This window comes from Bos mutus, chromosome 1, assembly GCF_027580195.1.
Source record: "Bos mutus isolate GX-2022 chromosome 1, NWIPB_WYAK_1.1, whole genome shotgun sequence".
NCBI classification, from domain to species: domain Eukaryota; kingdom Metazoa; phylum Chordata; class Mammalia; order Artiodactyla; family Bovidae; genus Bos; species Bos mutus.
Window position 1 is genome coordinate 143,335,539 of NC_091617.1, and position 12,720 is coordinate 143,348,258.

Below are 12,720 nucleotides of genomic sequence, written 5' to 3' on the forward strand. Positions count from 1 at the left end.
GGGTGGGATCAAACCCCTATTTGCTTCCTGACCAGGGAGCTGAGATTACACGTGCCTCAGGGCGAAAAAACAAAAACATAAGACAGAAACAATATTGCAACAAATTCAAAAGAGACTTTAAAAATGGTCCACATCAAAAAAAAAATCTTGAAAGCTGGTTCACGTTGATGTTTGGTAGAAACCGACACAATTCTGTAAAGCAATTATCCTTCAATTAAAAATTAATAATTTAAGTAAAAAAAAAAAAAAGAATGCATTTTACAAAATAAATCAGGAAAGTGGAAAGCAGAGCGGGGCACGACTCACGGGTCGAAGACGAGCCGGGTGATGTACTCCTTGGGCATACGCGGCAGCTGGTGCGAGAACACGTTCTGCAGCCCTACCAGCCACATGAGCACCTTCTTGTTGGGCTTCTGGCTCAGGGAGTTGCCCACCACGTGGAACTCGATTACACCCCTCCGCTCCTCAAGCCTGGCCGCCTCGTCCCTGGCCGAGTGCGCCGACAGAAAGTTGGTCTGGGAGCAGGAGAGAGGAGGTTACACAGAGCCCCTCCCTAAGACAGAAGGGACAGTTCACGGCAGTGCCTCTCCTCCGTGTGCTAGGACGATATGTATTTTTGGGTTTCGGGGTCCCAACCAATAACACATAAGCCATGAAAAGACAGCTAGGCAGAGCCTCCCGTGTGTCCACGGAGACTTGGTACAGACCAGGAGTCACCAGGCTGTCTCTGAAGGGCCAAACAGCTCATGTTTGGATCTGCAAGTCAGGAGGCCTCTGCGGCAGCTCCAGACACTGCGGCGGGGTGAACGTGGCCAGGACCACGCAGACACTGCCGTGAGAAGAACCCGCTGGGACCACGCGGACACCAAGGCAGGGAGAACGCGCCGGGACCACGCGGACACCGCGGCGGGGAGAATGCGCCAGGACCACGTGGACATGTGTGGGCAGGGCAAAGCGCCCGAGGACTTGATTTAATGGGGGAGGCAGCCTGTGTCTGTCCTGTGCGCTACAGCCTGCCAGTCCTTGGTTTTGGGAATCCCGTCTGGCTGAGCACCCTTGGGATCCCAGACCCCAAATTCTCCCTGAAGACCCACGACTGGCAGTCACATCTATACTACCAGCACCTCTTTCTCGGAGGAAGAGAGGCTTCTTTGAAAGGAGTCATGTTGACCACTCTCAACCAAGCTGGCAGTACAACCTCCTACCAACACCTGCGCCCCATCCTATCTAACCCACGCAGTCGGGTGCAGGTCAGTGTTCAACAAACAGACCTCCAAGGCAGAAGGGCCAGCTGCTTGCACACGCCCGCTTCACTGGTCTGTGGCTGATGCTGGAGGCCCATGTGCCACTGCGGCCAACACGTTTAAATTCCTGAGAATTTAACAGTTGCCTTGTGTGTACCAGTACAAGGCGACTTCAAGACACTACTAAATCCACCCAACAAATCCTGAAATGTGTGACTATATCTACACTTCACAGATGAAACAAACTGAGCAAAACTATTCTGTGAAGTTACTAAATCCCCGACAGACATGTACACAAAAAGTCCCAAGGACCGGATACCTAAAAGGAAATGGGAAGAACAATTTTACAAGGAGATCATCTCTTAACAGCATTCCAATCCTGTGAATTATCCTCAACTGCACAAAACAAATCTCTAAGGAAACATGACAAATTAAACATGAACACCTTCACCCAGCAGAGCCGTTCTAAAAAAAAATTTTTACACGTTTTGAAAAATCATCTCATTTCTTCATTTCCTGGAAGCTGTCAGAAACGTCTAAAACTGCTTTGCCCCTGGATACGACATGAGAAGACAGCAGTCCTTTTGCCCAAAGGCTTTACTTGAATCTAATCATGAGTAAACAGACAAAGCAGGACTCTGCAACAATGGTCCTGCCACAAAAGGCCAAAAGAGGGCTGGGAAACTGTTCTAGGATAAACTAAACAGATTAAAGAGGTGAAGAGATCAGAATTAAATGCAATGTGTAACCCCAGACTGATCCTCTAACAACAGGAATAGATACTATAAAAACAGAATTAGGATATATGGGGAATCTGGATATGGGCTGTACATGAGGCCAAGAGTAATATAACTCTAAGCAAACTTTTCGACAAAGGGCCAGGTGACAAATATCTTAGGCTTTGTGGACACACTTCAGTAAAACTGCCTATCCACACATCAGATAATAGGGTAATCCAGCTAAACTTTCTGGTAGTGATAACTACACTGTGGGAATGCAAATGAGTAGTCTCAGTCTTCAGAGACACATGCAGAAAACAGTCAGGGGTGCAGTGTTACAACATCTGTATCTAACCCTGAAATGGTTCCACATGGCTTACAGGAGAGGGAGACAGAGGGATAGTGAACGTGCCATGCAAGCCATTTGTGAGTCTAAATAAAGAGCCTCTGGATCTTTATCACGGAATTTTTGCAACATTTATGAGGGTTTAAATTTTTCAAGATAAAAAGTTGAAGCAGGAGGAATGCCTTCAACGGTGGGGATTATGTTTCCCCACGATGCGGCCGTCATCAGCAGAATTAACCTCTCGTCAGCCTGCCTGCCGCTCAACCCTGAGCATCAGACAACACGCAAACGGGGGCACAGCTCCCCCGGCAACTCCACCCCGTCCCCAACAGCACAAGCGGCTGCAGAGCGGACGGGGTCCACCCGCGGGCGGCTCGAGCTCCCCCTGCTGACCTCTGGCCCAAGCATCGCGGTGGGGTCTGTGATGGTGGACATGACCTCGTGGATTAACTCCAGTGGGATATCGCCCATCACCCGGGGCTTCTTGGTCTCCTCCAAAACATGAGACTCGTTCATTTTCCTCTTTTCTCCTTGATGATCAAAACAAAAGGGCAAACGATGGGTTATTTCAAACACAAAGCACGTGCCAACTAATCCAACTGATTTTCTAATATCACTGAAAGGTGTGGACATCTGCCCTCCCTGTACCAGGGAGAAGCGGCACAGCAGAAGGCGGGAAAGAGGAGGTAACTCTTTTTGCAGTAACTGCCCACCATTCTTTTTTTTCTATTTTATTTATTGGCTGGGCAGCATGTGGGATTTCCTTGAGCAGGGACTGAATCTCTGCCCCCTGCACTGGGACACAGAGGCTTAACCGCTGGCCCACCAGGGAGCCCCCAAGTACCCACCATTCTGAAGAGCATTTGCTCTCTATGCTAAGGTTTTTAACCTGACGTGAGTTATTAAGGCGCCGCCTCTTCATGTGCACACTGAGAGTGAGTCTGACTGTCACTGGTTGTTAATCTCCATGTTGGAGATTAACTGTCCCTTTGTGGTCAGAAGAATATGGTCCTTATAACAAAGGCCAAAACTGCTTGAAACTTGAGTTATGACCTAAAACTTGACCAACTGTTTGTAAATTAAGCATCTTCTTGAGAGAACGTGTACTTCCCGATTTTCAGAGCTCTCTCTGTGTCGATCGTGTCTGTGGGGCTTCTGTCCTTCCTGGGAGTTTTGTTTGTTTGATCTATGAATTAATCAGAGATGTTTCTTCAAGTGTTCAACTTCTGGTTGATTTGATCATTTCTCCTTGTAGTTCTGTTAAGTCTTCCTTTCATACATGTTTTGCGTGGATGTATGTGTATACACATCTGTGAATGTATGTTACATATGTGTGTGTCTACATGTACTGGAAACACACTCATGGACTGTTTCACTTTGCTGGTGAATTTAATTTTTGTCATTACAAAATGACCCTCATGATCTCTCATAATCCTTTTTTGCCTTAAAATGATGCTTCACAAAGTGAGCAGGGCCCCTGGCCTTGGAAGTAGGTACATTCATTCCCAGGATGTCACAATATATCACAAGTTGGAACAGGCCAGGCAAAAGCAGGGAGAACTCTATCCCACTCGACTCCTTAGACTACATGGCCGCTTTCTGTCCTACTAACATGATGTTTGGTTTTTCTTTTTTTTTCCTTCTGTCATAATTTATTTATTTTACAATTAAATTTTTAAATGCTCAAATCTAATTTATCCCTCGGTTGTGGATTCCAGTAAGCAGGCTCCATACAGCATTTGCTCCATCTTGAGCTAAACAGCAGCAGAGCAATGTCAAGCATCTTATCCATACAAGATGCTTTTCCAAATATGAGGCTACTTACTAAAACAGCTTTTGTTGAGTTTGTGTTTTTATAACTTTTTAGTTGTTATTATTGGAGGTGAGTGAGAATATTTTCCTTCATTTGACCAACTCTTCAAACCCCACAATTCCACAAGAATAATGGTGTGAACTATTTATTTTGGAGCTGAGATTTATACCCAATATGCCCCAAACTTGATAGCCTGCTGAGTGCTACAGTAAGAAAGCACCGTGGGCTATATCCAAGTTCAATGGCAGAGTTTCTAGAATGATCAGTAACGTCCCCCTTGGAAGTGGCCCCAGTGCTGCACGCTTAGTCCTTCACAGAAAACCCTGTTCTCTCCCCATTTCATGACACTTCTCTGTCAAACTTTGCTTGTGCCAAGATGTGTCTGATGTCACGGCTGTGGACACAAATGCAGCCTTCGGAACATTCTGTAACTGTGAAACGCCTCTAGCATTAAGAGAGTTTTTTGCCCACATGGCAGATTACATTCATGGCCAAATTCCTTCCCCTCCTGTCTCCTGCTTCTGCCATATGATTCTGCGGCTCTTCCTACAAAAGGAGTCAAGGCCATCTCCTCACCCCTTGACTCTGAGTCTGACCATGTGATTCGCTTCCGATGACAAACTAAAGCAGGCAGCATGGTGTGCCAGCTACAAGCTTAAGCTGCAGGAAACTGCGTTTCTTCCTGCTCTCTGGTGCTTCTGCCATCATCATAAGGCCGTATTCTGCCCCAAGGAAAGGAAAAGACACCCAGTGGTCCTCAAAGGAGGGTGAGAATTACGCAAGCACAGCCTGTAGGAGACGAGCCGTATCAGCCACCTCCTAGGCAGCACACAGAATGAGTGAGCTGTGACGGTAAAGGATCACAGTTTGAGACTCTGCATTTCAAGTTGGTTTTTACACAGCAATAACCCATGCAGCTCAGAGGGAGTTCCAGCCATTAGATCCCTGACACGCACAGAGCGCAGGCGACCTGAGGCTCCCTTTGGCACTCCTCAGATAACGGAGCTTCTCAGGTGAATCACAGCCCTCGCTGATGCCCTCCGAGCTTACCTGGGTTTGCCTCAAGCCCGGATGCGCCTCGACAGGACGGACTGGCGCTCCCTCCGTTCTGCTGTTCAAGGGAAGCGGAGCTTGAATTGTAGGAAACTGTCCCGGCCACGGGAGGTGGACTGATAACTGCCCCAGGAGAAGGAAGAGAAAGCATTAAACGCATCTTTCTTCAGTGGTAATGAACCAAGTGCACATGAGACCACCCACTGCTGCCCAGCACCCCAAAGAAGTCATCTCTAAGACAGAAGCTACGCGGCCAGTGTGAGCTTGATGATACAGACAAAGGTAGTCACAACCGACTGGATAAAATAAAGACATTTGAGTCCAAAGTGATAAAGTAAGAAATGAACAAATAAATAATGGGGAGAAGGTAAAACTCTCCTTACAGGAGAATGGCAAGAAATAAGGAAGCAATGATGGAAGTTGGGGAGAGAGGGGCGGTTAGGGAACAGCCAGCACATAATGACCGATTCAGGGAAGAATCGTCTGTATACACTGAATCTTGTGACTGTAATTTTGATAAAGATAGAATAGCCTCAAAGTATCTCCCGACAAAAGTACCTTTTTTTTTAAAATTACCAAAGCAGAAAAGTTAACACTGCAGTGGAGAAATCTCAAAAACCCCATCCTAACCCAGCAACAAACTTCACGCCAGCGACAACAGGAGAGGCCAACACTACACGCCTCCCGGTGCGACAGAAAACGGCTGTGAACCGCGTGGCTAAAAAGCAGGATGGAAAACAGTAGCCAGATTAAGGAATAATACTGCATCAAGGTTGAAATTCATCACTGTGATAACTGCTGGGGTTAAATACAAAAACACTCTTGCTCTTAGGAGATCCCTACTGAAGTCAGCAAAGGGACATGACCTTTGTAACCATCAGACCGTTCAGAAGACAGACAGGTACATACACACACGTTAGTACATGGAGAGAGACAGAGAGAAGCAGGAGAATTAACAACAGTGAGTCTGGAGCAGCAAATAGTGTCTCCAAACAAAACCATTTTGTCTTGTCTTTAAAAAAAAAGAAAAAGCCAAGGTAGGAAGTAGGACGTTGTTTGCCCAAGCGTGGCTGATGGCAGCACAGCCGTCAGTGACACCGCACACAGACCTCGTCTGATGGCGCAGACAGAGGCCCCAGAGCACGCCATCTCGGTGTCGGGGCGACCACAGGGGACGCCCCCGCAGCCAAGAGTGGTGAAATACGCAAAACGAGCTACAGAGACCCGTGCACACAGCTCCTAACTGAACAGCAACTGGTATGTAAAGAATCGGAATATACTGATCGCCAGTGTGTGTTAGCTTCAAGTACAGAGCAAGGTGAACCCGTTACACACTTACATATACCCACTCTTTTTTATGTTCTTTTCTCATACAGGCCATCACAATAAGTGTTAAAAATAAAAATAGCCATATATAGGTGAGACCCCCCTCAGATGCACACACACGAAGGAAGCAGAAGAGACTGAAGCGCCAGGCTGCAGGCCTTCCCTTCCAGCAAACAGGCCTCCTGAATTTCAAAGGACACCAGATCGCTTCCACACAAAGAGGAAGCTCTGGTGACTCACAAGACATCCGAGAACCTCGCCAAAGTTCAGAGCCATCATTGTGACTGTCATTCTCACAGGCACCTGGATGCGCAGACATGCCAATTAGGGAGAAGATTACCCTTTTCTTCCCCCACAGAGAACACACTGCAATTACAGCAGAACAGAAGTCAGCTGGCTTCCGACGGCGGCAGGGAACACTGAGTGCGATCCGGCTGAACTGGGTGACAGCCGGAACCACTGGGGGTGAACCTGACATCCTGGGGCAGAGACACCGCCATCTCCATGCTATGCAGCGACGGGTGAGACCTGGGGAGCAGGGCAGGCCAGGAGGCATCGTGAGCAACAGGGTCAGGGAAGTCTCACCGGCTCCATCCCTCCAGAAGAGAACCTACTGGGCCTGCCTGGAGTCCTGGGTCCGCACCCGATCATTCCTCTTTCCTTGCACATGGGTCTGCCTGCGGGTCTGCGAGGCACACGGGGCACGCAGGGCAGTGCAGCGGCAATCAGACGCGATGGGAAACCCAGTCCCATCACTCGGGAGGCCCTGCTTTGGGGACACTGACTGCTCCTCTCTGAGCTCCCATCTCTCATCCATATACAGGGGTTAACCTCACCAACTTCTCCTGGTTCTGGCTAGAGCTTAAAGACCCAAGGCAAACCTCACCAGCCAGCACTCACTGGAAGTGCAAACTATTCTCATGGATAAACTGGATCTGACCACGTAGGTGTCACACTCACGAAAAGGGGATTGGGCAGCGTGGTGAGTGCTGAGGACAGCAGGGCTCGAGCTGACGCCCGTCAGACCCTCCAGGAGCTCAAACATCCGAAGGCCATGCCCTCGGCCAATTATGCCACAGCCTCTTGGCAGGGGCCTCAGAATCAGTAGGTTTTTATTTTTCATTTTTTTTAATATTTATGCATTTGGATTGTGGGGTTTTAGGAGACGGCGATGGCACCCCACTCCAGTACTCTTGCCTGGAAAATCCCATGGATGGAGGAGCCTGATAGGCTGCAGTCCATGGGGTCACAAAGAGTCGGACACGACTAAGCGACTTCACTTTCACTTTTCACTTTCATGCATTGGAGAAGGAAATGGCAACCCACTCCAGTGTTCTTGCCTGGAGAATCCCAGGGACGGGGGAGCCTGGTGGGCTGCCTTCTATGGGGTCACACAGAGTTGAAGCGACTTAGCAGCAGCAGCAGCTGCAGCCTTCAAGCTCTTCATGGTGGCATGTGCAATTTGGTTCGCTGGCCGAGGAGGGAAGCCAAGCCCCTTTCGGGGAGTGAGGCGCATGAGCCACTGGCCCTCAGGTAAGCCCCAGCATCAGCGGCATTTAGATCCCGTGGGTGGTGCCTCTGAGCAGCCAAGCTGAAGAACCAGGGACAGGATATTATCAAGGTTCCATGAATGTTTGGAAGAAAGGAGACTCAGCCCTTGCTGGAAGGCATGGCGAGAATTAGAAAAGGGTTTGTCGGGGAGACGTCGTCCAAAAGTCAGGTAAGTTACAGACAGACAAGCGAACAGCACGGGGGCAGAGACAGACACGGCGCCCAGGTGCGGGGGGAGCTCGCCAGGAAAAGCCGACACAGGGCTGGAGTCCTGTCCACGCACAGAAAGGCCCCGAAGGGCTGCGGACTGTGAACCAGAGAAACGTGAGATTATATTTTATGGCCTAAAGTGAAAAAACACAACACAAAAGGTGTCTTTGACATGGTTTTGGGAACAAGAATCCAAACAAAGAAGGTGTGATCCAAACCAAAATACCTCATTCCTAATTATTCTGCTGGGTAGGATTTCATTATATTCACATCCAAACTCAGGCTCCAGATGAAATGCTGTTTTAATCACCTTCTCTGGTGCAGTATGCTCAGTGAAAGAAGTTGCGTTCTGTGTGATCCTGCTCGTGTGGTGCTCTAGAAAAGCACAGCTGCACGAACAAAGGAGGAACCAGAGGGGGCTGCCCCGGCCAGGCTCAGCGCTGAGCTCGAAGCCGCGGGGGGACACAGCGCCGGGGGTTCACCAGAAGCCACAGGACCACACACTAGGGGTGACTTTTGCTGGATATAAAAACAAACCAGGGGAGGTGTGGAGAATGGCAAGAACAAATGGCCTTTGCTGGAGGCAGCACTCACGGGCCCCCAGGACACACTGAACCAGATCTACTGAAAAGTCGACACCAACATTCTGCGTTCTGCCTCTCCCCAAGGCCACACAGAAATGCCTGCTCTGGGACCTCCTGACAACCTTCTCCGAGGCTTCTGAGCATCAAGGCAGGAATTCAGACCCCGTCTCCAGAGTCAGTGTGACTCCAGGCCACATGTCCTCACCAAAGGCCTGCTGAGGCCCTGAGCCCACAGGGCACTGCACGTCCTGAGACTCGGCCCCACCGTTACCCGAGAGCAGCCTGATGCTCAAAACAGACGTCCAGACTCACAAGCCAGACTGAGACGTGACTGCAGGGCAGGCTGTGACCAAGACTGTGTCTTTAAACAGTTGCCGTCTGCCTGCAGACCTGAGTGCCGGGTGCTTCGCCCTCCGCACAGCTGTGCAGGGCGGGCTGAGCAAACCTCAGGGCAGAGCAGCAGCTGCAGCGGTCTTAGCTGTCTGCCTCGCACCTGCTCTCCTCGGGAACAGAGATGTCGATGCCAGGTTTGCCAAAGTGTTTACTTTTCTTTGCTGACTCTAGTCTTTAATTTCTTGATGAAAAATGCAAACAAATGCACGGTGAAGGGCAACAAACACTTCCTGGTTGTGTTCTGATTTATGCAAAAACAATTTTTTTTTTTTTTTACCTGTTTGGATTCCAAGCTGGCTGGTTCTGGAAGAAGCTGAGAGAAAATCCTGATCCCAGATAGGAGAGTTTTGACTATAAACTTCTTCTTCTAACATGGACAGAAACCTAGGCATAAGAATAAAGGCAAGAGTGAGATCACAAGCTATACATTACTAGGGGACAAGTGCCAGGCACCCATGGTAATCACACCAACACTAGCATCTCATCCTCAGTTCAGAAATATGAAATAGTCGGTCAGTTATGACCCGGGTGATGATTTAATTGGGCAGCCTTGGTATATTCAAACAGAAATGCATTTCTACAAATGTATTCTCTTTGGGCTCCATGTAGGTATTAATAGATACAACTAGACCACACAGAGAATTACATCAGTGGAAATGCACTTCACCAAGTCCCCCGGGAGAATCCTGGACCGAGAGCTCGTCTCTCCTCAGAGCTGTGGTTGTCATTTCCATCACAAAAGCTGCTCGTGTTTACTGAGTCCTTGCCACATGCCTACACTGTTCTGAGAATGTTTTATTGAATCTTCTCATCAACACAATGAGTTACAGATTTTATTTTTATTTATCACACACATGTACACATAGCTCTTACTATAAGATGGACACTGTTGTAAGCAATGAACGTATATTAATTCACTCGCTCTTCCGAATAACCCGATGAGGTAGGATCCATCACTGTGCTCATTTCACCGATAAAAGTAACGTAGTGCACAGGCAGACTCAATAACTGGTTCAAAGGCCCACAGCCAGCGAACCACAGGCCGAGACTGACTACCGTGTTCTATCTCCTGTCACATCATAAAACAAGCCGGCCTCAAGTTTCGGCCCCACGGAGACCACCTGCACAGCCTGGTCGGAGTGCAGCCCCCAAGCCCCACCCAGGCTCACTGAACTGGAGGCCGCGAGAGAGGCCCGGCAACCAGACGCCGAGAAGCACCTTGGACAGCTCTTATGTTCCCCCCAGATGCAAAGACTGTGATTAAAATACCAACACAAATCTATACTTCTGGTATTGGAAAGTCTTCCTGCAAACCTCTCTTCAGGGCACATTCATTCCCATGGAGAAATATAGAATAACGGCTAAGAGCTTAGGGTCTAGAACCCAGCTACCAAGCTCACCACTTACTATTTCTGTGACCTTGGGACAAATTCTTAGCTTTCCTCTTCCTCGGTTCCCCTTTTATAAAATGGAAACATCAATAGTAACTTCTGTACAAGGTGGCGGCAAGGAACACACTGCCATGCTTCAGCTGGTACTGACCGCTGAGAAAGTGCTCCTTCATTCACTTAGCAACACTGAATGCCCACCACACGCCAGGTGCCGGGTCAGGCCCTTGAGGACAGAGTAAACACAACCTTGCCTTGCCTTCAAGAAGTTTATATTGCAACGAAGTAAAAGGTTAGCGATTAAACGTCACTGAAATTTAGAAATGCAAAAACCCTTTAAAAAGTATTTCTTCTAATCCATTTAGCAACAAAATCTGACCTGAACATACGCAAGATTATTTACAGTCTTTATAAATGGATTTTCTTCGGGGGACCTACCCCCACCCCAAAGCTATGACATATATTCTAAGTCCTGTTATCTTTATAAAGGGGTCAAGTTACCTTAAAACTTGAATTGTGAATCCTACCAAGTTTGGATCACTGATTAAGGACTTAGATTAAAATTAACATCATCATCATCACAATTAGGGAAAGTACCACTAATCTCCTCATTAATCAAAGAAGGCAGGGGGAGGCTGGGTTTCGACAGTGAAGACAGGTAGGAAAAGTCCTGAGGGTCTTCTGACTCGCCTCTCACACTCAGAAGATTTAAGAATAAGGATCGGAGAAGGCAATGGCATCCCACTCCAATACTCCTGCCTGGAAAATCCCATGGACGGAGGAGCCTGGTGGGCTGCGGTCCATGGGGTCACTGAGGGTCGGACACGACTGAGCGACTTCACTTTCACTTTTCACTTTCCTGCATTGGAGGAGGAAATGGCAACCCACTCCAGTGTTCTTGCCTGGAGAATCCCAGGGACGGGGGAGTCTGGTGGGCTGCCGTCTATGGGGTCACACAGAGTCGGACACGACTGAAGCGACTCAGCAGCAGCAGCAGCACGAACATCGACCTGCACTTCGCCATGGGACACGTGGTTTAAAGAAACAGCAGGAGCCACTTTTTGCCAAGCTCGTCACCATTAACTGACGCTTTGAAACACTTCTGGATGTTTCCCACCTAACACAGAAAGACTGGCAGCAACAGGAGGCAGCATCCTTACTGAGATCACAGCTTGCCCTTGCTGACGAGGGGAGGTTCCGGACGCATCTCTTCCAGCGGCCCAGGAGAGCCTGCTGTCACCTCGCCCAGCCCTCAAGACTTCCCGACTGCCCTTCATCACAGAAGCACATTTCCTTTCCTTTCCCAGGCTCCTTCTTTATGAGCAATTACACAATAGGAACACTTCATGAAGCCCTAAGAGACTTACCAAAGAAAAATGCCAATAATAATTTAGGAAAATAGTCATGCGTGTGTTATACATGTATATAATTACTTCAATACAATAAAAGACAGTCTCATCTAATGTCATGAAGTGTACGTAGGATAAAAGAACACAATACATGGAGAAAAAGACAGAAATGTCTAAAAGCACAGAACGCAGACCGCAGTGGTGGGGCTCCGGTGACCCTTTGCCTCTTTGCTCTCTCTGAGTCACATCTCCACCAAGTGCCCACTCATTGCTTTTAGAAGGAAATGCAGACACTAACGTTTCAAACACCTGTGTGACTCGGCCCATGTGGGGCACGGCACACGCGAAAGTCAAGCAGGAGGAACGGCTGGAGCCCCTGCTGATGCAGAGGTTGGGGCCACTCTTCTCCTGCAGGGGTCTGGGTTCAATGCCCGGCTGGGGAACCAGGATCCCGCCTGCCGAGCAGCACAGCCAGAAAAAGAAGGAAGAAAGGGCAGCGCAGGAAGTGCAGGAAAGTAAGGTGCAAGCCCTGAGGATGCGCCTGACAAGCAGGGGCCCCATGGGGTGAGTGACATCTGCAGCCTGATGTTGAGCCAGGCCCTGGCTCCAAATGGCACCTCTGGCTTCAGTACACGAGACTCTGCTGCCACGTCTGCAGGTATAATCCCTAACAGCCGCCACTGTTGTCATATTCCATGGAAAGGGACTGAGGACGAGAAGTGGGTGGTAGCTTTACCCCACCAC

General features: G+C 48.8%; 1 protein-coding gene across 1 annotated transcript in view; it reads right to left on the minus strand.

The window, feature by feature from the left end:
• Positions 1-12,720, minus strand: part of KAT2B (lysine acetyltransferase 2B) — a 96,545-nt gene that overhangs the window by 24,840 nt on the left and 58,985 nt on the right. The window contains exons 7-10 of the mRNA XM_070364330.1: positions 9,517-9,623; positions 5,173-5,298; positions 2,703-2,839; positions 307-515 (exon numbers count right to left, since the gene is read on the minus strand). Of these exons, the coding sequence (XP_070220431.1) occupies positions 307-515; positions 2,703-2,839; positions 5,173-5,298; positions 9,517-9,623 (579 nt within the window). The remainder of the gene's footprint in view (positions 1-306; positions 516-2,702; positions 2,840-5,172; positions 5,299-9,516; positions 9,624-12,720) is intronic.